General features: G+C 45.3%; 1 protein-coding gene across 11 annotated transcripts in view; it reads left to right on the top strand.

Moving 5' to 3' along the window:
• Positions 1-26,265, top strand: part of SPATA13 (spermatogenesis associated 13) — a 357,951-nt gene extending 331,686 nt beyond the window's left edge. For all 11 annotated transcript variants that reach the window (XM_045194507.2, XM_045194524.2, XM_053920878.1 and 8 more), the window contains 9 exons: positions 7,219-7,355; positions 8,479-8,658; positions 8,967-9,152; positions 12,394-12,573; positions 14,013-14,245; positions 15,128-15,257; positions 17,439-17,811; positions 20,282-20,356; positions 21,976-26,265. In XM_045194507.2, coding sequence (XP_045050442.2) covers positions 7,219-7,355; positions 8,479-8,658; positions 8,967-9,152; positions 12,394-12,573; positions 14,013-14,245; positions 15,128-15,257; positions 17,439-17,811; positions 20,282-20,356; positions 21,976-22,151 — 1,670 coding nt within the window. In that variant the 3' untranslated portion in view covers positions 22,152-26,265. The remainder of the gene's footprint in view (positions 1-7,218; positions 7,356-8,478; positions 8,659-8,966; positions 9,153-12,393; positions 12,574-14,012; positions 14,246-15,127; positions 15,258-17,438; positions 17,812-20,281; positions 20,357-21,975) is intronic.
• Positions 26,266-27,190: the final 925 nt, after the last annotated feature.

The following is a 27,190-nucleotide window of genomic DNA, read 5'->3' as shown; positions in this document are numbered from 1 at the left end:
TGGATTGTCTCCAAAATGTCCCTAGCCACAGATATGTGATTAAAATCTACATGCAGAGATATTAGATGACAAAAGATATTCTCACTCACTTGACACAATTTGTCTGCCTCATACCACTATGTCCAGGAGTTTGGGGGTTTAAATGTGATTTCAGTTTGCACTAGTCTTTGCTCCATGTTTACAAGGTCACTTTCAGAAATGGCCTTTTCCACACCGATTTATTCAATGCAACTAATAATACAGTTGGCGAGGATGCAGAAAAATTGGAACCCTGTGCACTGTTGGTGAGAATGTAAAATGGCGCTGCCAGAATGGAAGACAGTATGGGTGTTCCTCCAAAAGTTAAAAATAGGACTACTATGTGATCCAGCATTTCCACTTCTGGATATGTATCCAAAAGAATTCAAAGCAGGATCTCAAAGACATACGAGCACACCCATGTCCATAGCAGCATTATTCACAGCAGCCAAGAGGTAGAAGCAACACAAATGTCCATCAACAGATCAATGGATAAAGAAAACATGCTACATACACACACTAGAATATTATTCCCCCTTAAAAAGGAAGGAAGTCATGATACGTTTGACCATGTAGGTGCACCTGGAGTATATTATGCTAAGTGAAAAGAGCCAGTTACAAAAGGATAAAGACTATAAGATTCTACTCATATGAAGTAACCAGTAGTCAAATTTATAGAAACAGGAAGAAGTGAGGTGTTTGCTGGGGAATGGGGGAGGAAGGAGGGAGAATTAGTGTTTAATGAGAATAAAGGTGCAGTTTCGCAAGGTTCTGTAGATTGCACACAACAATGTGAATATACTTAACACTTATGAGCTATGCACTTAAAAATGGTTAAGGCAGTTAATTTTCATGTGTTTTTTTCTACAATAGAAAGAAATTTACTCCTGTATTAAGAGAATATATCTATTTCCCCTAATTTTGCTGAAGTATACTTTGAGAATTTAGAGTAGCTCTATAGCATGCAAAATTCCCTTAAATAAAAAGTCATCAGTATTAACTTTAATCTGTAGTTGGAGATTGTGAAGCCATTGAAGTTAGAGGTTCTACACCCACATGAGGGGTGATCAGGAGGCCTGAGGAAGCCTGTGGTTTGGGCCGCAGAGGGGCCTGCCCAGTGGAGGCTTCGGCACCCCGTGGGAGGTAACAATTGTTTAAGTAGACTGGGTCAGATTACAGGTGGCCTCGAAATGCTATGGAAGAATTTTGTCATGATGCAATAGGTAACTACTGTGTAGTTTCCTGTGAAAATGATGAAACCACCATTTTATGGTGTTTACGTTAGAAGTAACATATAGGGTGACTTAGGGTAGGGGTGTGGAGGCTGGAAGCCTGAGGCCTCTGAGAGGGTTTTCTGCTAGAGGTTGGGATGAGGCCTCAATGGGAGGCAGGGAGACCTGGGTGTGCATCCTGCCTTGGACCCAGCACTTGTGTAGCCCAGAGAAATAAACTTCTTGGAACCTGAGTTTCCTCATCAGCAATTTGCAGTCCAGCTGAAAAAGATTGATTGAGTGCCTTCTATATGTCAGGTGTTATGCTAGGTGCTGGGGATACAAAAGTAGAAAGACTGCCCCTTCCCTGGAGGAGGGTGTGGTCTCAAAGGGAAACACACGTGACGACAGTGAGTGTGGGGAATAAGGGCAAACTGTGCTATGTGCACAGTGTCCAGATGCAGCGCTAAATCCCTCCCAGCAAGATACACACACTGAAAGATCCTGCTCCGTAGAATTCATGTAAATTACAGGCAGAGACACAGGTAATCACTGACAGAGAAGGGTCTGTAGAGTCATACGGTAGTTAAGGTCGTGAAGGGCAAAGGATACAACACAATTTAATCAGGCCATTGCAGAACCAGTTGGAGACAAGGATCAGGAGTAGGAAGAAAAGGTTAGTAAAAGGAGCAGAGAACCAGTGAATGTTACTACTATCCAAAATGATGTAGAAGTACTAGATTTGGGGTACTAAGCCCTTTTTAGTAGTTGTCTCATACTTTTGTGTCCTCACTAGTAACAAAGTTAGTACTGTCCTGGAAGAAGCAATGACCCCTGTGGGCAGGAGTTAGATGATGTGGGCTTGGGGCCTGTCTGCACACAACCGTGTGGGGTTGGGACCTCAGTCTACTCCTCTGTGAATTGGGAAAACTAATACCACCCACCATGGAGCAGTGTCGTGAGGATTATGTGAGTTTGAGTCATGCAAAAAGGCTTAAAACAGTGCCTGGCACTTTCTAAGTTCACAATAAAATAGTCTTGCATTTCCTTAAAGTTTTTTCAGTGCTTTCATGTGTTATCATTTCCTTTGAGGCTCACAGCAAACTAATAACAATTACTTGTTGAGAATTTACAACCCATTGTAAATTATGACCCTGTGAGATGGGTATTGTTACCCATATTTGACAGAGGAAAAACTCGAGAAAGAACTTAATGAAGGACTCACACTAACAAAACTTTAAAAAAGCATTTGTGCCTCATGATTATTTGAAGCCAGGTCAGTCTGACCTCAAAGCCCTGCTCTTAGTTCAGATGCTGTATTTCCACCCATCCGTCTGTCCACCTATCCAGTAAAAACTTACTGAGCACCTGTGTGTGCCAGACAGCAGTTCAGGTATTAAAAGTTCAATTAAGAACAAAGCAGACAAACATCACTGTCTTTATGTATTTACTTGTCAGTTAGGGGAGGCTGATGATGAACACAATATAGCAGATGGGGATAAATGCTATGGAGAAAAGCAAACCAGGAAAGAAGAGTGTGGGGGTGAGCGTTGCAATTTTAAATGGGATGGTCAGGGAAGGGCAAGCTGAGAGTTTGCATGCTTGGGGGTGGGTGTCAGGAGTGGGGAACAGCAGGCCCTTGGGAGGGGGTGCCGGGCATGTGAAGCAGGCAGCCCTCAGGGCCAGAGCTGAGGGAGAAGGGTGGGATGCCCAGTGTTTGTTGGGGGCAGTGGGAGATGTAGTCTTCAAAGACCCAATTTCGTCCCCTGTGGATGGTTTGGAGTGAATGATCCAACTTCTGAATGGGTTAGCACGCTCATTTTGGCTGCTTCAGTGCAAATTGTAGGAGGAGGACAGGACAGGAGCAGGGAGACGAGTAGGGTGCTGCTGGGGTGACCCAAGTCGAGGTGACTGAAGCTTGAGAAGTAGGAGAGTGGTGAGAAGTGGCCAGATTCTGAACACATTCTGAAGAGAGTCAGCATTTGCTGATGAGTTGGACATGGGATGTGAGGGGCAGAAGAAAAAGAATGACCTCTAAAGAGATAAAAATGTGTAAACCTACTCCCATTTTGCATATGGGAAAAATGTGGTTGGAAGAGGATAAGTGACTTGCCCCAAGGTCATGTAGCTAGAAAGTTCATAGAGCTAGGACGATTTCCCAGGTATTTTCAGTCAGAATTCCTTAGCCTTTCTGTTGTACACATAGCATCTCTCCCACTCCAGGCCTCCAGCCCCACCTGTCTGCCCCAAGCACTTGAAACCCTCTTATTTCCACAGAGCCCAGTAAACGCCAACCCTTGGCATGGAACATTCACTGTTGGAATTTTGGGAAGCACCTCAGCCTGAGCCATTTTTCTAAGTGCTTATGATAGCCACTCAGAGATCATTCAGTATATGGAGTCCGTAATCTGTTCCCAGAGAACTTTATTCCCGTACCTCCTATAAAGGTTTAGCAGTTTTTCAATGAAACCCCTTTTTCATTAGACATGTAAATTGTGGATTTGCACATTATCACTGCTGACTTGTTCCCTTTACTCATCATCACAGTAGTGGCCAGACCCAATGATAAGGAACTCTAGGGAAACACTTGAATGGGTCTTTGAGGGAGAAGGTGCAACTTTCAGGGCTTTGCTGTGGATCAGGGGCTCAGGCACCTTTACCTGCCTGAGCTCCACTTTTGGCCAACCACGCCGACGTGTCCCGAGGAGCAGTGCCATTGGTGCCAGCCTGTGTGGGTCAGTGCTTGCTGAATTTGCAAGATTCCTGCCACTGTGGGCCCCCTAAAGACAGGGGTTTATGTAAATTCTCCTCACCCAGGATCATTAGGACACTTGAGCCATCAACCAGCCTCATTGTGGGATGATAGTCTGGGCGGCTGCCCTAAGGATCCTGGGTAGAGAAGACTTTCAGCTTTAGTGTTATCTCCTTTGTTGTCTAAGACAGACTTGTGCATGTTCAAAAAAATTTATATTTGCTTCCTTCAAGATCTTCTCCCCACCCACATCCTAACACATGCACCAGGCGATTGCCCTAGAGCAGCTGACCCCGTGTTCCCTGCCTGCAAGCACGCACCACAGCACAGGAGACAGAAGGCACCATGCCGTATGCAGGCTCACATACCCTTCTCAGACAGGACGGCCTAAATTTCTCAAGACTCCTACCCTAAACCCCCAGCACTGGGCAACAGGAGCACCACCAGCTCTGTACTCCTGAGGAAAGCCCCCCCTGAGAGAGAAGGTCCTGGTATGTGGCCTCAGCCCCTGCCAGGGACAGACACATGCACACATGCACAGCTGGCTCTCTGCTGCCCACCTGTCTGCACTCGCCTCACCTGCACTGTCTGCAGTGCCCTGGGCCAGGTGCTGCCTCTCTGCATGAGGCGGTAAGCAAGCAGGGGGTCGAAGGCAGTGCCCAGTGTCCGGAGAGCTTTCATCTGCTGCTCGACTTTGTGGTCAGGTTCAGAAACATTTGTTCGCTGCAATTTCTTCCTCCCTCCCAAAAGGGAAAGGCAGCTTACTTTCACTTTTACCTCTAGACACAGGCCCTGGAGTTTTCTGAATGAGAGGGGCATGAGAACAGGGAGGCCGTAGTGAGGTACAAGAGGGTGCCAGCCACTATGTGGTCCCAGCCCAGGACCCTCCTGTCCAAAGGCACCAACTCAGCTGCTTAGTCATTGGCATATCCAAAATTCACCAACTGTCCCAACGTCCACACCATCCTAGGTGTGCACAGACCACCTGTTGGACTGACTGGGACACATATGCAACTGCTGGGTTATGCCTCACCACACCATCCCCACCATAGAAGGAAGCCTAAGGGAAGGACTAGGGGAGCAGCTCTGAAGAGGAGGGTGACTGCAGCTAGGATGTGGGGTGTCCCGGGTGCAGAGGGAAAGTACATGTAAAGCATGAGTCCTTGTAGAGACCTTGCATATTGGGAATCGCCAAGAGGTTCCCTGTCCAGAGCTCAGGCACAGAAGACAGCATTTGGGAGGAATGGGGCCAGCTTGTGGATGGCGCACTGATGTTAGCCTTCCCACCATCGCACCTCGGGTGCTCCCCATATCCCTCAGCATCATCATGGTCCTGTCTGTGCTTGCAAGGGAAACTTAAAAACTCAATGCCAGAAATTACTCATAGAGCTTGTTTTCACAATGTTTATTACCCTCCATTGTTGCAAATATTTTTCAGTAGGTTTTGTTGTTTTAGTGTATGGATTCTAGGCTCTGTTTGAAAAATGTGTTCCATGTAAAAAGTTGTTTGCAACATCACATAGCCGAAGTTATGGGGAAGGAGGGGAGCTGCGAGGGCCTGGGATGCAGGGCTCCGGGGCTTGGGCCAGGCTAACCGTGCATGTGGGGCGCCTGCAGTGTGGCTTATCCAGGTGGCATGGGCTGCAAATGTAAAATGTCCATCAGATTTTGAAGACCGAGTACAAAATAAAGAATAGAAAGCATGTCATTAAAAAAAACAACAACAATGTTGTTTTGTGTAGAAAGTAGACCTGTCCCTTCATATAAAGTATTAGAAATTCAGAATCACAGTCCTTGATAAAAGCAAGGGCAGACAGCTCCATCCCAAAGCGGTCCCCACCAACCTTCATCCTTTTCACCACACTGGCTCCTCGCTGACTTCCTTTTCTCCTTAATTCTCCCAGTAACTTGGGATTTCTCAAAACACTGCGGATTGATTGTCTTTCTTATTCCAGACGTCAGCTCACCTCCACACCATTCTAAATTTCATTCCCCACAGTTGTTTCCCCAGTTTAGTACCTTTGACAACTCACTCCAGTGAGCCCATGTCCCCATCGGGTTCCCAGGACCCAGCCTCTGCCCACCAGCCCTGCTCGCACCACACTCACTGCCATCCCCACAGTAACTCTCTTCTAGTGAGTTCCAGCTCTGAATCAAGGATGCTAGGAGCTCGGCACACATTATCTCACTTAATTCTCCAAAAAGAAATAATATACTTTTTACAGCAGAAGAGTGTAAAGCTCAGAGAGATAACGTTGCTTGGTTAGGGTCTCGTGCCTTCAGAGGGGCAGAGGGCCACTAAGCCTTGCTCTCTTTCTATGGTGTCGGGGACCTCTCTTCAAAACCTGTCTCCCTTACTCAACCATAAAGAGCAACCCCACTGTCAACTCTAGCTTTTGAAGTCCCTACCAGCACATGGCCACCTTACTTCTCCAGTCTCATCTTTTATTAGATGTACCGCTGTCCACATCCCATGCGCTTCAGATCTCGCCACACTTCATTCCATGAAGGCTCTCCCTGTTCTCTTCACAAGGGATGCTCTGTTTTTCTTTAAAATCCCCTTCCTTGAGGACAGGTTGTCCTTGGTGAGAGGAGCCCACTGTGTCAAGAAAGAAAATCTGAATACCAAGGTGGCTGATCCAAAATGTTATACCCATGCTTAAAATCTGTCTCTCTCTCTTTTTTGTAAATTCCTAATTCTGATATTGTGAGTAGAAAACCAGTGAAAATGACTACATGTTGTCACTTAATGATACTTAATGATTTTAGTAGTGCCACCACCTTGCAGGTAAAATATGGAAGCAGAACACTTCTTAAAAAATTACTGTATTTTTCATTTTCTTTTCCTCCTCAAGCTTTATCAACATGTTGCTTAGAAACATTATCTCTATTTATATTGTTGATGTCTACTTGGCAGCACAAATCTGCAGCCAGATCACACCTAGTTCGCTGGGGTCCTAACTCACGGAGTAGCACTGTGTGTTAGCGCCAGCAGCACCCTCTGGAGCGCTCCCCTTCTTGCTCAGTGTGACCCTTAACCCCGGTTCCTTTGAGCATCGACTGCTACCTTTGCAGTAATAGATCAGTAGAAACTTCCTAGTGATTTCTTATTCTGGGTAGTATTAAAAGGATTATTTTGCCTTGATGGGGGGTGTTCTCCATCGTCATTTATTCTGTCATGTAAAGTTTTTTATTAGCTGTGTCTTTTAAACCATGTCATCACTTGTTTTTTTGAAGTTTCCTCAGATGGTGGCACTGAGTCTTCTGCCTTAGTGGATGACAACGGCAGTGAGGAGGACTACAGCTATGAAGACCTCTGTCAGGCCAACCCCAGATACCTGCAGCCAGGCGGGGAGCAGCTGGCCATCAATGAGGTACGAGAATTCCACACAGTGAGGGTCGGCGGACGCCCGGTTTCCAGGGTCCAGTGTCACTTCAGACTTTGCCCTCTGCTTATTTCTTACTAAGCGTATTCTAAAACCTAGAACTTCGACTAGATAAACACTGAGTTTCTGCCATTTTCAAGGACAACTTAGGGGATTCAGCTCCTCCCTTTATGTGATAAGTCATGGACATTGACTGCTGCTCGGTTTCTGACACGCTCCCCCTCTATCCTGAACCTCACAGCCGATCTAAGAGGTAAATGTTACACTTATCATCCATATTTCAATACACACTGCATTTAAGAGGCTAAATTACTTGCTGGCAAATGGCAGAGCTGGCACTAACCACACATTTCTCACTGTGAATCTGGCATTCTTTCTGTCAGTCTGCATCTTTAGACTTTTTTTCAGAAATCTTTCTAAAAGGCTCCGCCAGCCTTCAGAGTTCTTGGACAGAGCAGGTGGAGGGTGACCGTCTCAGTGAACACATCCCCGGTAGTGAGGTTGCTCTATCTAGACTCTGCTGGTGTGTCTGGGAACCGAGCCGATACGCGATTCTGCCCCTGCGGAGGGCTCTGTCTGTTCTTTTTGTACTTTTATTATTAACTGTTGACTATCCAGAAAGCATGCCGTGTTCTCTCGATCACAGTAAACTGTACAGTCAGGTACAAAGTTTATTCCAATCATGAATAAAGTGTGAAGAGTAAGTTCTGGGTGAAGCTGAGGGTCTTACAGCTCAGTATGAGCATGGCCTTCGGAGCTTGGCTCAGCCACGTCTTGCTTGGCTGCTCAGAAACCATTTTGGGAGTGAATATTTGAGATACTCAGATTTGTCAGTTAACTGATCTACAGGTATGTGAGCTGTTTATACATTTTTTAAAAAGTGGATTTGGGGTTTCCTTTAAGAGCATGTGCGAGAGGCTCACCAGCTCTCTTTTCCCTTGCGTGTTTTCCTCTGTCCTTCTGTGTGACGATCCGGAAGTACTGACCAAAGCCATTGGCGCACACAAACGAGAACCAGGAGGTGTGCATCTGACCCCGAGACAGCACACAGGCCCCCTCCCTGTTCTGCCCACCTGGCTTCCGCACTGAGCACCCACCTTCTCCCTTCCAGCTGATCAGCGATGGCAGTGTGGTGTGCGCGGAAGCCCTGTGGGACCACGTGACCATGGATGACCAGGAGCTGGGCTTCAAGGCAGGAGACGTCATCCAGGTTCTGGAAGCCTCTAACAAGGACTGGTGGTGGGGCCGGAGCGAGGACAAGGAAGCCTGGTTCCCTGCCAGCTTTGTCAGAGTGAGTGGCGGCACTTTCCACTTTCACAGCTGTCTCTGGGGAGCGGCCAAGTGGTTCCGGCCAAACTCACTGTTTGTACAGATTCTGTTCTTTGTCATCCTTTTAATCGAACCTTTTAGAAATTCAAGTGAAGGAAAACTTTTAACCAGTTGTTTGGAACTGCTGATGTGTTTAGAGCCTCTGGCGCCATGTAGCTCTGCCAAGTACATAGGGCAGGCGAGGGTCAGGCTGCCTCCCTTACTGGGCGTGGGGAAGCGGAACGAGGGAGGCCTCCCTGGGTCACCTGTCCCCCCATGTATGCACTGCAGTTGCGAGTCAATCAGGAAGAGCTGTCGGAGAATTCCAGCAGCACCCAGGGCGAGGAGCCGGAGGAAGATGCTGGCAGGAACCGCCATAAACACTCAGAAAACAAGTACCAGATGAGAACCAATGTCATCCAGGAGATCATGAACACTGAGCGGGTGTACATCAAGCACCTAAAGGACATCTGTGAGGTGAGACACCAGACGTGTGGCCTCACTGGGGTTGTTGCATGATTCTTTGATAGGCCCCTATGGTTTTCTTCTGTCCCCAGTCAGACCCTCCTGTTTACATAGTTTTCTAGAGCCCTCGTTTCCCCTCACAGCCTCCTGCTCCTTGGGTCCCTGCACAGACCTCTCACTCATGAAATACACATCTGCCCCGGTGAGCGTAAATGGCTACCTGCCCTGCCATCGCAGCCGGTTCTCTTCTCAGGGCGCTATGCCGCTCTCTCTTTCAGGGCTCAACTCAGATTATTCAGGGTGAGTGACTGTCAGAGAAGGCAACACCCTGTAAGTGAGACCCTCTGGACTTTACAAAGAATAAAAGGTTCCTCACACATGTCTACAGCCCCACTGCCTCTAATCACTGTTGCCCAGACAAGATTCTGAGTCATTTAGATGTAGACAAAAACAAACAAAAAACTGGTTTTATGGAGTCATAGCCAAGGCTACATTCTACAGCGTTACAGTAATTCTGTTGTGCAATACATTTTATTTCTCCTGTGATGTTTTTCGTTTTTATGGGTTTTGTGTGAGCATTTCACTAAACCATTGTTGGCTCTGGTGCTCATTCCAGCAGTGCTGGCTCTGCATGCTGATCTCTGCACTCTCCATTCAGCTGTGACGATTCAGCACTGAGGACAAGCTGCAATGAGACAGCGGCACATTTGTAACTGGACTAACTGGCCAGATACAGTATTACCAGTGTTTAGCTGATTTATACCAACCACCTTCTTCTGTATAAATATATGGCTAAAGGAGTTTCTTTAAAGTAACATTTTAGGAAAATAAAAGTAATTGCTAATAATGGTTGAGCATGACCTATGCGCTATCGCTTTACCTGAATCAGCCCATTTTACTCTCACAACCCTCCCACTAGGCAGGACCACTTAGCCCCATTTCACAGATGAGGAGCCTGGGAGCTGAGGTGTTAGGGGTGGGGGTGGGGCTTAAGCCAGGCATTCTGCCCCAGAGCTTGTACCCTGGACTTTTACATTGTCTTTCTGATAAAATTCATACCAAATAGTCAGGGTGTGGACTTTACCATATAGTCAGTCTAGTCTGTAATTACATGATGCTACTTTGGGAATAATTATTACATATATTTATGGCTTTTCCTTCCTACCCCACTAACTCCTACCTAAGGCATAGTACAGTGTGTATAATTAATAGTTTCTAACTAGTGTAGGCCTTGGGTTAGAGATTGACAGATTTATGCACTACATAAAATGTAGGTGATGGTAGAATCCTGGAGGAGATGCTTTTGGCTCTTGGCTCAGATGATGGGCAGAGCTATGTGAGCTGTTTAGCGAGCGATGACATTCCATATGTGACAAATCTTCTCAGCTGTGGAATAAAATTAGGGATAGGAGAATGATTATCTGAAGAGTTTAGAAAAAGTGTAACTATCAATTTTTGTGCTACTATTTGAAACCAAGCCACTTGTTTCATGAGTATAATCTGTAAAGTTTATATGGTTTCTTTTTTTAAAATAATATATTCTATTGATTATGCTATTAGTTGTCCCATTTTCCCCCCTCTATTCCCCTCTGCCCTGCACACCCCCTCCCACCCACATCCCCCCCCCCCCCCCCCCCCGCTTAGTTCATGTCCATGGGTCATACATATAAGTTCTTTGGCTTCTACATTTCCTATACTATTCTTACCCTCCTCCTGTCTATTTCCTACTTACCATTTATGCTACTTATTCTCTGTACCTTTTCCCCCTCTCTCCCCATCCTACTCCCCTGTTGATAACCCTCCATGTGATCTCCATTTCTGTGGTTCTGTTCCTGTTCTAGTTGTTTGCTTAGTTTATTTTTGTTTTTGTTTTAGGTTTGGTTGTTAATAGCTGTGAGTTTGTTGTCATTTTACTGTTCAGATTTTTGTTCTTCTTTTTCTTAGATAAGTCCCTTTAACATTTCATATAATAACGGCTTGGTGATGATGAACTCCTTTAACTTGACCTTTTCTGAGAAGCACTTTATCTGCCTTTCCATTCTAAATGATACCTTTGCTGGATAGAGCAATCTTGGATGTAGGTCCTTGCCTTTCATGACTTGGAATACTTCTTTCCAGCCCTTTCTTGCCTGTAAGGTCTCTTTTGAGAAATCAGCTGACAGTCTTATGGGAACTCCTTTGTAGGTAACTGTCTCCTTTTCTCTTGCTGCTTATAAGATTCTCTCCTTCTGTTTAGTCTTAGGTAATGTAATTATGATGTGCCTTGGTTTGTTCTTCCTTGGGTCCAGCTTCTTTGGGACTCTCTGAGCTTCCTGGACTTCCAGGAAGTCTATTTCCTTTGCCAGATAGGGAAAGTTCTCCGTCATTGTTTGTCCAAATAAGTTTTCAATTTGTTGCTCTTCCCCTTCTCCTTCTGGTACCCCTACGATTCGGATGTTGGAATGTTTCAAGATGTCCTGGAGGTTCCTAAGCCTCTCCTCATTTTTTTGAATTCTTGTTTCTGCATTCTTTTTTGGTTGAATGTTTCTTTCTTCCTTTTGGTCCACACTGTTGATTTGAGTCCCAGTTTCCTTCCCATCACTGTTGCTTCCCTGTATATTTTCCTTTATTTCACTCAGCATAGCCTTCATTTTTTCATTTAATTTGTGACCAAATTCAACCAATTCTGTGAGCATCCTGATTACCAGTGTCTTGAACTGTGCATCTGATAGATTGGCTATCTCTTTGTTGCTTAGTTGTATTTTTTCTGGAGCTTTGATCTGTTCTTTCATTTGGGCCATTTTTTTTTTGTCTTGGGGCACCTGAGCCATAAAAGGTTAAGTGCCTAAGGCAGGTTCTGGTGAAAGGACTGATGCACCTGACTGTCTCAGAATGTGCAGGTAAAAATGCTGGAATAACTTGTCCCAGTGTAAAAAGTCTACCCGCATCCACACAATTGCAGTTCCTTGGAAGAAAGTACGTTATTGGTGGAAGGGATCACTGTTCTTTTCTTTCAAAGTTTTTCTATATGGTTTCTTGAATGATAAATCTAGCTACACATATCTTTTCTTTTTCCTTTTGTTTAAAAAATATGCCACACTATAATCATGAAGGTATGATTATTCCATCAGAGACCCATAGAGGTTAAAATAATTTTCTCTAATTAAAATCTATTTGAAGACAATAGCTTTGGACCCCAAATACTATGTTATTAAAAAAATAATCTCTATGAGTTTCCAAATCAGTGTTTTACAGCTCACTTTCCCTTTTGCAGGGCTATATTCGGCAGTGTCGCAAGCATACGGGAATGTTTACTGTTGCACAACTAGCCACCATCTTTGGAAACATTGAAGACATTTACAAATTCCAAAGAAAGTTCCTGAAAGACCTTGAGAAACAGTATAATAAAGAGGAACCTCATTTAAGTGAAATAGGATCCTGCTTTCTTCAACATGTATGTCACTCGTTGCTTCTTTACTCGTAACATCCGGTTAAATAATTTTGAAATGTTTCCTCACTAAAAATACGAGTTCTTTTTGAACTTTGTTTGCTTACTAGATTAATTTCCAATAGAATGGAGATGTCACTAGTAAATTAAGTTGATTGGTTTACATGGTCAATCTTTAGCTAAATACTCAAGTCCATTTTTCCAGAATCTTCCCACTTTTATGCAGTTTGGGGTACTTTTTAATAATTCCTATTAATTGTCTATTATATGTTAAGCACTATTTTCAAGATCTTATTAGCTTTTATGCTGCTGTGAGGTAGGTATGATTATTGTCCTCATTTTACAAAGATGAGGAATCTGAAGCCCAGAGAGTCGCTAACCCTGGGTCACACATTAGTAAGTGGCGGGTGGGAATTCAGACTGAGGCATGTGGTTCTGGGACCCATGCATGTGCCTGCTGTGTGATGAAGGCATGAGCGTATCATTTAACTGATGGTTGGCTACCACTATTTAATAATAAAATACTTCAGGGGAAGAAGATTTTATTCTCAGCCAAAATGGCCAGGGCATAATAGTAATAGCAGCAATGACAACCACCACCACCACCCCCTCAGGCAGCACTCCGTGGTTGCTGGGCCCAACAGCTTCATAGAGGCAGTAGAGTGGAGCAGGTCCCCCAAGTGGTTGCTTTCAAATAGCTGAAAATGCTGTGGGGGTAATGAGGTGGGAAGATCAACCCCATGAGGCTCGAGAACTGGGCCCCAAGCCTGCTTCTGAGAGCATGGAGGAAGGGAGGGAGACGCACATACAATGAGGGATGGAGAGAGGGAAGGAGCCAGCTCTGCAGAGATCAGGAGAAGGGTGGGTGTCGCACAGAGAGCTGGCAGGGTGGTTGCAGCCTGGAAGTGACCCAAGGAGAAAGAAAGTGAGCAGAGGGCTTACCTTTGGAGCTTGGAGGGTAACATGCATGTGGAAGCCAGGTGTTGGGATGTTAAGGAGGAAACTCGTGGTGAGGAGACAGTAGCTTTGAATCCTCACCTTTTGGTCATGGTCAAGGAGTTTATCAGGGAAAGGACGGATGGAGTTAACCTTCTCTTAGATCAGAGGTGGGGTGAGGAGGGTGTCAGCAGAGGGCACCATTCCCCTGGGGAAGCCCCATGTGCACCTGTGACACACCCTTTCAATCTCTGGAAGGCTGCTTCACAGGGGACTGAGGCTCTGAGTCCTAGAGCAGACTTTCCCTGTACCCCCTGGAGAGTCTGCAAATGGCCCCTTCCCACAGAGGACATTGGGTCTCTCATGCAGGCGTGAAAAACATTGCAAAAGGACTCGGGGTGCCATGCCCCTCCTCCTGGGAATGCCCCTCACATAGAATGGGCTGTTGCCTGCTGTTGTCTAGTCCATAGCCACCCATAGCCTGATGACGCTTGCTTTCCCATCCGCAGCAAGAGGGCTTTGCGATCTATTCCGAGTACTGTAACAACCACCCGGGCGCCTGCGCAGAGCTGTCTAACCTGATGAAGCAGGGCAGGTACCGGCACTTCTTCGAGGCCTGCCGCCTGCTGCAGCAGATGATCGACATTGCTATTGATGGCTTCCTGCTCACGCCAGTGCAGAAGATCTGCAAGTACCCGCTGCAGCTGGCGGAGCTGCTCAAGTACACCACACAGGAGCACAGGTGAGAGAGAGGCCACATGGGAAGCCAGGCCCAGTCTCCCCATGGTGTACTGGGGCCCTCAGTTCTCCCCGCAACCTCCCAGGGTGGCAGTGGCAGACAGGCTCAGGTGTCAGGGTGTCACTTTCAGTACCTCTATGGGAAGAAGTGTTCAGATTGTGTAGAATGTTAAAGTTATTTATGCTGAGCAAAGCTTGAATGTGAAAGTTTTTAACACTGGACATCTCAGCCTGTGTGCGGATTAGAACTGTAGTTTCCATTTTTTCAGAATTAGAGGCCTTGGTAACAGGAGCCTGCTGGGGGCAATATTTTAGTTTGATTTGACTGTAGCATATGGAAAGTGCCAGAAATAAAGATCTGCTGATGAGGTAAATGCCACATTAGCATTTACATAACTCACTGTCAGCCTTCTGTGTCTTGTGTTCTCTGGTGTCCTTGCCCGAGCCACGTGAAGGATGGGACTCAGAGCAAAGTATCACTCTTGAACACGGTTAGTGGTTATTAAAGTACTTTCTGTAGCAAAACTGGCTATATCAGAATGAAAGCAATGATAAAGACTATCCTTTCTTCAGTAATGAAAGTCATTCATTGTCACTGTGATTAAAACATTTCTTGTGGCATTTACTTTCATTCATGGTAATTTCTGGGAAATGAAGGACAACATTCTTATCCCAAGGAATTCTGGATTGCACTTGGTCTGCTCCCTTAACCTATGCAGACTGTAGCCTATTCATGGAGGAACAAGGAAAAGGAAACAATGGCTATTGTTTAAATGTCACGTTGTCTAGACTATTAGTATACAAACCAGGGATGGAGTGCATTATTTTGTCAGTCTTCATTTGCGAGTTGCCTTGTCATGGTTAAAATTAACCACCCACATTTCAGTGATTACAGTAACATAAAGGCAGCATATGAGGCCATGAAGAACGTAGCCTGTTTGATCAACGAGCACAAACGCAAGCTGGAAAGCATAGATAAGATAGCGCGGTGGCAGGTGTCCATCGTAGGCTGGGAGGTAAGTGGACCACCCCCCCCCACACACACATCGTCCATCACCACTCACACCCCCCACACACACACCTCTGGTCTAGTTGGATGACATACTTTATTATCCTATGATTGATACTTTATACTCATGGGTTTATGGTACACAGGATTCCCCCGCTATCCTAAATTAGAGCCTTCCTATGAAACCTTTCATATGCTGAAAGGGTGTAAAGCCAAAGACCAGTACCTTGGGACACATCCTGCTGATGGATGCACAAAATAAGCTGAGATAAAGCACAGATGCTTACAGACATGGCCCAAAGCTCTTGCAACTTGATACTGAGATGCTGAATGTGGTTCCCAGGGAAGGAGCTTCACGGGGCCGCTCTCACTGCTCAGGGCACCGCTGCCTTTATAACAGCTGCTGCAAAACAAACACTGAATTCTGTTTTCGCTTCTCACCTTTTTTGGTAAAAATGAAAATTCTCCTTGGATTTTTTTTAGTTGGCAAAAACAGCTACTAATGTAGGTCTTTACTAAAAGTAAAGTGGTATAAAGAGAACTTTTGAAAAGCAGGGGATACCTATATACATTTTGAGGCATATCATTGAACTTAAGTCAACTACTTTACCTCACACCTCCACCAAAAATAGTCTAAAGAGTGTCTGTAATTAATTTATTGCCTATGCCTGTCTCCTGCGAGAGAGTAAGCTTCATGAGAGCAGCTGGAGAACATTTAAACTACAAATGATCATGTGGACTGTGGAACTGCCTGGGCTGCCTGTGTGTAAGCCCTCGGTGAACTCGGGATGGTCGGTGTTTTCATCTACACAGTGGAGAGGAAACTGTTACCTAACTCACAGGGCTACTGTAAGGATTACAAGACACTGCAGAAGCAGGGCTTAACGCAGCCTATAATAACTACACATGTGCACGTGCACACATTTACTTATTTATTTATTTATGAAAACAAGCGATGACAGTAGGTGGTGCCTGCATCATGTTTACCACATGCCTAGCACTGGTCTAGGCCATTTGTATGTCGGAACTCATTGAATCCTCTCAACAGTCCTATGAAGTAGGGATTACTACCCCATTTGACAGATGGGGAAACTGAAGCACAGAAGAGTTAGGTATCTCGTCCCAGCCACAAAGCTACGAAGTGGCTGAACTGGATTCAAAGGCAGCAGCCTGGCTTCAGAGTCTGTGCTGGTAGCCACTAGGCTCTGTGGCCACTATTAAGAATAAAGTTGATGCTGTTCATATTGTTTTTAGAACAAGCAAGATTCATCCTCCATCAAACTGATTGGTCAAAACTCACTCTCCTGAAGGACTGTGAAAGTTTGGGTTGAGAAGTTAGGTTTTTAACTAAAGTATGTAATAGTGGTAAAAGCTGGAAAGAAACACTTGTATTTCAAGGGCCTTATAGAGTTCTGGAGCTTGGAGATCCCTGAGTGTCACTCTTATTTCACAAGTGAAGGATATAGGGCAAATAAATAGAAGAAGCATTTTGAAGTCAAAGCATTTGCCTACAAAAAAAAATAATGTGTGTGACTGAGATTAAAGGAGAACAAAATCTTTAATTTATAAACTTAAGAGCCAATGCCATACCAAGTACCAGGAAGTTCCATTGGATTAGTTAGACCCAACCTAAATATGATAAAAGTGTGGTTTCCTTGAGTTCTTGGACTCTGGCACTTAGCAGGTAATTTATTGTCAGAAGTTTACCAGTTTCTTGCTGATAATCTGCCTCTGGCCTTTTGTTTCCAAAGACCCTAGTTAGTTATTCCAGGGGAGCTGCTCTATGCCTGCCTCAGAGCCTGAGCGCCCGCAGTGCAACATCCACGCACAGACCTGCCTGTGGTCCTCGTTCTCTGTGGGTTGGCCTGGGCCAGCTGCCACGCCAGATCATGGTCAGACTCCATTAGTCCAGCAGGCTCTTCACCAATTTTCTGACAAAAGGAGACACTTCAGATTCCACAGAGGCACTCTAAGTTTCCCAGTGAATAGCAGACAAAAGAAATATCACACACAAGAATACTAATAAACCAAGGTTTTAAATGGTTTTAGGATTCTGGCCACCAGTGAATGGGCCTCAGGCAGCTGGAAAATCTGGGGAAGATTGTGGGCCAGGCCTCGTCCTGTATCCCTAACACCTGAAGGCGTGGAAACTGGAAGGTCTTACACTGTGTTCTTTCTCATCTTCCAGGGACAGGACATTTTAGACCGAAGCTCAGAATTGATCCATTCTGGGGAACTGACCAGAATCACTAAGCAAGGCAAGAGCCAGCAGCGAACATTCTTTCTGTTTGACCACCAGCTGGTGTCCTGCAAGAAGGACCTGCTGCGCAGGGACATGCTCTATTACAGGGGCCGTGTGGACATGGATGACATGGAGCTTGTGGACCTAGAGGACGGGCGGGACAAGGACTGGAATCTCAGCGTGAAAAATGCCTTCAAGCTTGTCAGCAAAACCACTGATGAGGTGCATCTGTTTTGTGCCAAGAAACAAGAAGACAAGGCCAGGTGGCTGCAGGCTTGTGAGGATGAGAGGAGACGGGTACAGGAGGACTGGGAGATGGGTAAGCAGCACCTCAGTGTCATGGGATGCCATTGGCCTCTGCTTCTGAGCCTCACCCTCCAACCTTCTCCCGAAGAGCTAAACCCCACCCTTTGGAAAAGAGAAGGATTTGAGAATTGTAAATATTTCTAAACTTGCCTACAAGACAGGCCATGACAGATGGAGTTACTACTAGCAATATTTATGTGCCAGAGCTGTGCTCCACATTTACAGAGATTGTCTCTTTTAATTTCAAAGTATAGGTACTATTTCTATACCCATTTGACAGATGACAAAGTTGATGCCAAGGCCTTTGCCCACTCTTACATGATCACCAAGTAACATTTACAACCAGCTCAGTGTGCCCAGGAGACTGAATCACACTCTGGTGACCGTCACCCAGGCCATGAGAAATATAAGGTGATCCTTGAGGATTCCTCTTCAGCTGTGCCTTTAAAGCACTTTAAATTTACCTTGCTTGGTCACAGTCCATTCTGGCCCCATACCTGCCTGCATATTCCCCACCTCAGCTACGAAGCCTCCTGTGCTGCAGTGAAAGCCATGCCTCTCCATACTCAGGATTGCCCTGGTCTATGCAGCTCTACTCCCTTCCGGGTATCGACTGGCCTGTGAGACACACCATCAAGCCTGGTATTTACAGTGGGGGCACCCACAGTCTCTGAGCCAGGATCCAGTGCATCCCGGCATGGTAGGGTTTGAGCACAGACTGTTGAATGGAAGTCAGGATGCCACAGGGACCATGGACTTCTAGAGATGAGGTAGGATGAAGGATGCCCACCTCTGCAGCCCTCCTGGGCCCAGATCTCAAAGGTGGTGTGGTGCAGGATACAGGAGAAGGCCATCCCCTTTCAGTTCCTGGTCCACTGTCATGAGGAAAGCTGGAATGAAACCAGGAGGTGCTCTGTTGGCCCCCACCATGGCATGTGTCACCAGCACTGGCCCCAGGCTTGGCCATGGATGGTGCTCTCACCCACAGGAGGTTTCATGGGATCATATATTAGAATAGAAAGGGCTTTATGAGTCATCAGGCTAACTTGCCATCAGAAGCAGGAATCTCCCCTGAAACACTCTTAACAGGTGAGCACTGGCTTGTACCTCAACCTCTAATGGCACAGAACCCACTGCTCACAGGTGGCCCCTTCTGCTAAGTAAAAGTATCCTTTATTCCAAGAGGAAAGCTGATCCCCAGCAACTTCCATGTACTAGTATGGCTTTTGACTCTCGGGCCTCATTGGAATAAGGCTCATCACTCCGTCATGCCAAGAATTCTTCAGAGAGTTGAAGGTTACATAAGTTCAGATGCAAAATGAGAGATCCGCAAAATCCTGATTTTTACCTGCCATGTAACCTCGTCTGGTGTAGGCTTTGAAATCATTTCTCACTTAGAGTGTTTTGGCTTTTCCTCAGATAGAACCAAGTATTTCAAGGGCATTTTAAATACTTTTCAACTCTGACCCTCAGCAGGAGAAACAAGGAGGGAGCTGATGTCGTACCTCTGCAATTCAATGCTTCCACACAGCTGTAGCTCAGAAGACAGACAAAAATGAATGAATGAATGAATGAATGAATGAGTGAATGGCTGCATGCAGCTCTCTTGGAGCCATTGTGTCTGTGATGTGGGTGAGAGTGGATGAAAATATTGTGTCAGCCTAGGTGCCCAACACATGACGTGTGGGTTGTTCATCATGCCATTAGCCAGGCTGGGCATGGAGGGTGGGAATAAGGCAGGGCTGCATGGGCCTCGGAGCAGTAGAAGCCAGGGGTCAGTGTACAGAGCCTGAGGGACATGATAGGACCCATTAGGGACCGATGTCAGGCATGTCGAGGAGCCAGAGCACAGGGAGCAGAGTGTTCAAAGGTGGAGGGTGAGCCTTGGTGAGTGGCCCCAGGTAGCAGAGGTAGAGCCCAGGTGTCCTTCCCCAGGAGGAAGCCTCACCCAGGGCAGGATCCAGTCCAGCAGTGTGAGCCTCCTCCGCCTCTGTCCCTGCCTCTCTCCTCACGCTCCTCACAATTGGAGTAACCCAGTTCCCATCACTCAAGTATTACCTGTATTAGGGGAAGAATAAAACTCACTCAGCTTCCACAGCAGGTGGGTGAGAAGGCCTGGGGGCCCCTTTGATTTGTCTTCTCCTCCCAGGGCCTTGTCCTGTAGGGAGGTAATCGGGGTGACTCCATATGAACTCTTGTCTGGATTCACACAAGTAGTCTGTGCATCCTTACCAACAGCACTCCATCTTGGTCTTACCAGCGTCCTGGTTTAGAGAGTAATTCTGTGGCCATCCTAGTGATAATTCTTGTTCCTTCTGTCTCCTTTTCCAGTCTTTTTGGCCTCTCCTAGTTCCTCTAGGATTAAGGTTCTTTGCTTCAGGTTACAGTGAATACCTCAGGGGTAATATGGGTTAAGGCACAAGTTTTATTCTGAAATGTTTTCACTTGTTTTGAATACATATTACCTGTGTTTCTAAATCCAGGAATGGAAATTTCTGAAAATCAAAAGAAACTTGCCATGTTAAATGCTCAAAAGGCAGGACATGGAAAGTCCAAAGGTAAGTTCTGCAGATGCCTCCATCTCTATAAAATGTATCGGTTTTGAGATTAAAACCGGGGCCTCCCTGTTCTGAGGGGATTATGGTATCGTCACTAGTCCTAGGCACAGCAACCCCTCCCACATCTTTTGGGCATGTGAGGAGGTAATCTCCAAACCCAACTGTGTGTCCACTGCAGGCTACATTCTAATTTAAGTAAGAAAAAAGATCTAACGTTCATCACATCATGCAATGAGTTAAGGAACAGGAACACACACTAGCTTATTTAGAGTGGGGGTTCTCTGTCCTCCCTGCACATCAGAAGGACCTGGGCAGCTATTTAAAATATCAGTGCCCAGGGCACATACTGCAAGGTCCTGACGTGCAAGCCGAGATTGTGCTTATGTAGGTGATACTAGTACTCTAGCCAAACAGAAATACTGAAGGTCTTTATTCCAAAAGTGTTATATTTTTATAAACTTAATTCAGATTGACTCCAAGAGTACTATGATGTTTATCCATTCAGTGTTTTCCTAACTGAAAATACAAAACCAAAGATCAGTTCCGCCTAGGACTGTGATAAGCTGTCAACTGCTATGCCAAGAATTCATTACCAACACCACACTCAAGATTTCCCTGCTCCCTCCACTCAAATGCAGAAATCCCACCCCTCCCCCCGAGTCATAAATATGTTCAAGGTAGAAAAATCTACTGTATTCTTTTTTGACATCTCCACTTTTACTGGCAGGTGACCAGTAAATACCAGTTTATTAGAAAGTATTTGTTTGTGTTATCTTCTAAGAGTCACTAGCCTAGCAAGTAGCCCTGAAGAATGGAATGAATGGTCACCTTTCGGGCACTTTCATGAGTTACCTCATTTCATCCTCATTTTATCCTCCCTATCGTCCTGGGAGACGAGGAAGGCCTTGTGGCAAGTCAGAGGCAGGGATGGAGTCTGACTGGAGGTCCTGGCTCCTTCCAAAACCCACGCTCTTTCCTCTTACCATGCTGACTTTCATGGTTACTGTGTGGTCTTGTAGCTAGTTTTAATAAGCCTTTTTAATGACCTCTGCACAAATTTAAAATGCTGACTCTAATACAATAGTTTTGATTAAGGTGTAAGTATTGGGGGCACTATTCTAGGCATGCTACTTCTGTTAACTTGTGTAATTCTCACAACCCAGCAGGCACCACTGTCCCCACCTTAGATTTAGGGAACTAAGACACAGAAACCAACTAATTTCCCAATAATTAAAGCTAGTAAGTGACAGAGCAGCGTCTGGGCTAAAGCAGTATATTGTCACTTGTCATCCCTAATAACAGCCCAGCTCTAATCCTGCTACTTACTGCAGTGTGACCACGGCGCTTCCTGTACACCTTCTGCTTTGTGTCCTTCCCAGTCACACTGCTCTAGTGGTCCCTTCCTGGGAGGACTTTTATGAGGATTCAATGAAGTAATCTACGTTACACCTCCATACATACTATGGGCTGAACATGTTATGACAACTGTCAGATGTGCTTTCAATTAGTGTGAATTGAGAATCAGCTAAGAACTTGAGTCTTGGAGCTGTTTTTTTTTCCCCCTCTTCGGCTGATAAGTGACCCTCAGTTCATGTGCTATCTTTCTCCTCTTGAGTTAGGCTACAGTGGATGCCCCACAGCCCCGCCACACCAGGGCTTGCACCCCGTTCATCAGCGCCACATCACCGTGCCCACCAGCGTCCCTCAGCAGCAGGTGTTTGCCCTGGCGGAACCCAAGAGGAAGCCTTCCCTGTTCTGGCACACCTTCCATAAACTCACCCCTTTCAAGAAGTGAAAACGGGGAGGGCCGCACTTTGTGTGCAATCCAAGGACAGTCTTTGGACCCAGTGCTGGAAACTTCTTTGGGGATGAATAATGAAGAGAAGGACTTGGACTCGCCTTCAGTCTTCAGAGACACAGCTGCCTCTTTGGAAGGGGGAGAAGGTGGTGATGCTTTCATGTACACAGGACCCTCTGTGACCTGTGCCAAGGTGGCCAAGACTGAGGACCTGGTGATGTACTCCAAAGTGAGTGCTGAGCAGAGAGCCCTGCGAGCCTCACTGGTGACAAGTGCTGTGCGCAGCCCAGGTCCAAAGTGCTAGGATGGAAGTGCAGGAAGGTCAGGATGGTGTGGCGCTTTTGCACTTGATTTGAAGGCAGTGGTAGTCCTGGGATTAGGACGATACTACCTGTCGCTGGGTAAGCTGTGCCTGTCTTCCATGATATTAGGAATGGACTTACTGCAGACGTGGTGTCCCGGGTGTCATCTGAATCTACACAGTTGCCACGTGGTAGTGCAGGCTTCATTCTGCCAGGTTCCTCTCCCCTACAGGCTGGAGGGGAAAGTGGGATGAGCCTATCATGTGGCAGGGAGGTCTGCAAGGCAGAGTGACTTCAGCCTCCTAACGGTAAGGCTGTTTTCCAGAGAAGGAGGGAGGCAGAGGAAGTCCTATGCGAGCTAGATTGGCCCTTCTCAAGTCAGGTGCGCTCCTGCCCACATGCAGTGTGTGACTCCATGAGCAGAAACTATGTCTACTCACACGTCATAACCTAAAACTATTCAAACATACCCACTTGCAATATAAAAACCCATTCATTTTAATTTTATGGTAAAGTGAATATGCAAATGCACCAATCAAAAGGCATTCTCACTCCATCAGTTATTCCTGGTGCCCTTAACAATTAAGTTATAATGGCATTTACATTCCCGTGAGAAAGCATGAGCTTCCGAGCAGTCCAGCTGCGGATGTGGAGCCCACCTGGTTGCATGAACCCAAATAGCAGTGCTAACTGTGCCATTATCAGCATGTCAACAGGTTTCTGAAGAGTCCCTCTTTATAAAAGAAAACTGAACAAAATATATCTAGACTCAGAGCAGTCTTTTTTAAACAAGGACCGCATGGTCTGATACCTATCAACAGTTTTTTCCTAGTCTATATTGTAAATTTTGATGAAACTAACTTTTAAATATGTCTGGAGAAGACAGGCTCTGCAAGCGAGATGCCATTGTAATTCACTTAGTGCACTGGAAGGGAGGGTATTGTATATTGTATGGCACAATTTGTGATTTTCTATTTGAGAATCTCTTTTTTGTATGCTACTCTCAGAAAGTTCTTTTTTCTACTAGACCCACACTTGAGAATAAACAAACCTGTGTTGTCAGACACAGAGGTGTAATCTGAGTCTCTGGGTGTGTAGTTCCTCTAAAGGAGGAACACACCCAGAGCTGTTCCTGCAGGAAGTGAAGTCCTGCAACAAGGAGACAAAATCCTGGGCCTCATGGGCGAGGCTCTGTGCAGCATCCTGCAGCAGTTTGTCAGAAAGTCGTACCTGTCCTTGAGCCCTCTCTGCACCTCAGGCTGCTCACTGCTGGGCAGTGTTGCTGGGAGGTCGCACTGCCCCGTGGCCAACAACCCCGGCCACTTCTGTGAGGAAGCTTCTCAGGAGGTGCTGTGAGTGCATGCACAAGCGTGTGTGTTTCATTTTTGAGAAGACATCTCAATTTTAGTTACATTTATATAACCGACCTTTTTACTAACGAAAAATGTTATGTTTTGTAAACTTACTAAATATGCTTTGCGTGGGCCCCTCAGCAATAACTGTAGGGGTCCGTGTGCTAAAGTAGAGTTCTTTGTATATACAGCAGTTTGGAACCGTTGGTTGTGTTTTGTTTTTAATATAAGAGAATTATGTTAAGGAAGCCAAGAGAATTATTTGCTTGGGTTATATTTTAAATGAGTATTCAGCAGGTAAAGAACCACTCAGTGGGCTTCCATTTACTAATATTTATTAATGGGCAATGAAGAAATGCTTTAAGTTCTATGACTAGTCCTGACTTATTTCCCAGCTGAGCCCTGACTTTGGTCCCCACCTCTCGCTCATGGATTCCTAACAAGAACAGGAAGCTGGGGCCCTGGCTGGTGTGGCTCAGTGGATTGAGTGCCGGCCTTTGAACCAAAGCGTTGCAGGTTCAATCCCCAGATCAGGGCACATGCCTGGGTTGCGGGCCAGGTCCCTAGTAGGGAGTGTGTGAGAGGCAACCACACATTGATGTGTCCCTCTCTTTCTCCTTCCCTTCCCCACTGTCTAAAAATAAATAAAAATCTTAAAAAAAAAAAAAAAAAAAGAAGAAGAAGAAGAACAGGGAGCTTGGATACCCTGCAGGGCCCCTGGGGCCCATCAGCTCTGTACCATGTGAGAATCACCTGATCCAAGATCTGTTCTGGAGATCTGTTCTGGATGGCTCCTGCTTGGGTCTTCAGTTGATTTTGAAAACTGTTAAAATAGATTTAAAAGGACAGAACGTCCTTTGACCTCTTTAAGTCAACATGTCTAACTTCAGTTGTTTTACCAAATGCCTGAGTTCTATAAAGAATAGATGGCTCAAGTAGCCTAATTTTGGTTTGCCAAACTTCCTTCTTGACTTAAGTTACATGTTCCACTTTGAAAAGTATAGAAAAAACAGTCTCTATACAGATTATGTATGAATTTCATTGGGTATTCCGCTTTCTCTGTCTTCCTTTCACTCTTTTGAACCCTACATTGCACAACATGGTGAACCGAAAAAAGAAGAGATGATACAGAATCTTGATGAACTTCACCTATTCCATCATTCATATTTCAGAATTTGGCAACTCTGTCGAAAGGCAGTTGCACTGGCCTTGGGTCAAGAGCAACCTCAATGTTACCCATGCCTAAAATGTAGGACAACACTGCAATAGATCAAAACAATCATCAAATAGAATATTTATAAAATCCTGGAGAAGTAGCATTCTTTGTCTTTCGGCTGAAAACTAGAAAAAGAGTGACAGCAGCTTGCCAGAGCTTTGATGGGACCATCTGTCTAGTTCATTTTCAGTAGATCTGATCTTTTTCACCTAGATCTGATAATGTGGTTGCAAACATTTCATTTCCATCTCCCTGGTATTTCTAAATATTATTGTGTCTTTGTATACCTAGTCTAGATAAAGACTAATTTAGTGCCTGTTCAGAAAATCCCTTTGATACTGGACATAGCAAAAATGCATTTCATTGAAAATTTGGTTCACAATAGAAATCTTTTGTAAAAGCCATGAGATGTGATATTTTATCAGTTGAAGATAATAATGTGCCCAAATTGCTGATATTCCTCAGTAAAATCAACTTAGCCAGAGTAGAACAGCCTGACTACCTGCAGTTAGGAGGGAAACTGCTGTTATTTTTTGTTGAGGAGAGAAACAGATGTGTCCCTCACAGAACAGTGCCAGCAAGTGTGAATAAATGTCCATTCCAGGCTAGGGGACACACACAAACCAACCAGGACAAGCTGCACAAACACAGTTGTCCCCAGCGATGAGCTCATCTACATATTGTTCTCTCTGTTAAAGTGTCACTTGGCTAATGCTGTGCTCAGGGTGGACATGGGGAAAGTGGAGTCCAAAAGATTTTGGGGGGGAGGGGAAGGAAAAACTATATGACCTTGAAAAACCCAAAAGTTTAAATATTTGATGCAAATGTACTTAGCTACAACATACATAACAATATTGCCCTTAGTTATTCCATAGGCATCAACATTTGTATGTAGAAAATACTTCATTTGATTCTGTGATTTCATAATTCATCCCTTTTGTAAGTATTAGGGTCATTCATGTTTGACTTAATGTACTTTGCAAGGCTTTTGGTAACCTTTTAACTCATCAACACCCAGATGATGTGACCTGTGTGAGTCGTGACAGCTCCCAAACTGGTGGGCTGGCTGTGGACAGCTGAAAGATGTCGTACAAGAGCGCTGTGACTTGAAATGTATTTTTGTTGGAGTTTTTATAAAAATATATACATATATTTACAATGTTATTTGAACGATTTCTTGTAAATGCTGTGAATCTATATTTGTTTTGTATCTGTATATTAAAATTAATTTGCCAAACTGGTTCTAGTAGTGCATTTGAGTATTAGAATAAGATTTTTTTTTTTAATGGAGAGAGAGGGTCAGGAGGGTTTGTGGGATTCACGGTGCATTTCCTGCCTGGACATTGATGGAGTTCTTTTCCATAATAATGTGTTCATTAATGAGCTAGATCAAACCACTGGACAGGTATGGGAAAGGCCTCTTTCTCCCATACCTGTCCAGGGGGAAGCAAATAGGGACCACTTGACTCGAAAAAAGTCACTAAACACTGGAATAAGACTGGTAAAGCCAAAACCTGAAATGAGAAGTCCTGTTTTGTGGCAGCAGCTTTTGCACAAATGGTAGAAGGTAGACAACAGAACATGCCTTTCATTTCCCTGCTGCTGGCCAAGGAAAGGTCTGGCCCCTTCACTGATCTGCTAGTGGCCCTAGGCCTACTCACCCTCTGGGCTGGGGTAGATAACAATTTCCTCCTCTAATTAATGGCTCAGAAAAGGTAGTAAATAGCCCATTGTTTGCTGTGACTGTGATCTGAAAAGGATTCCTATAAAGGTTGCCAGGCAGCTAGTCCCCATGTTTTGTTTGTTTACTTTTAATGGCCACCTACTTCCCAAGCTGGTTTCCCCTCCTGGGGCTGGAGGGAAATCCGGGGCTTAGCTTGGGGGTGTGGTACTGGGGGGGGTGAAAGTGCTGGGAACCAAAGTGTGCCTCTCAAGGGTTGGCTCCCAGGGACTCAATCTGGTACCACATATAGGCAGGAGTGGGAATAGAGGGCTGTGGCCATTTCTTCTAGAAGAGTTGTGGGGAGGTGACCTAAGATGAGCCACTTACCCGATGCCCTGGAAAGACAAGCTGAAATGTATGAATCCTCCAAAGGAGCTCACGGGCACAATTAAAATTGAGTGTGCAATGTGCAACACAGGAGTGTACAAGTTATGGAGGGACTT

Source organism: Desmodus rotundus, chromosome 3 (genome assembly GCF_022682495.2).
Source record: "Desmodus rotundus isolate HL8 chromosome 3, HLdesRot8A.1, whole genome shotgun sequence".
Lineage (NCBI taxonomy): Eukaryota > Metazoa > Chordata > Mammalia > Chiroptera > Phyllostomidae > Desmodus > Desmodus rotundus.
Note: the sequence above shows the minus strand (reverse complement) of the source record. Positions and strands in the feature narration are given on the sequence as shown.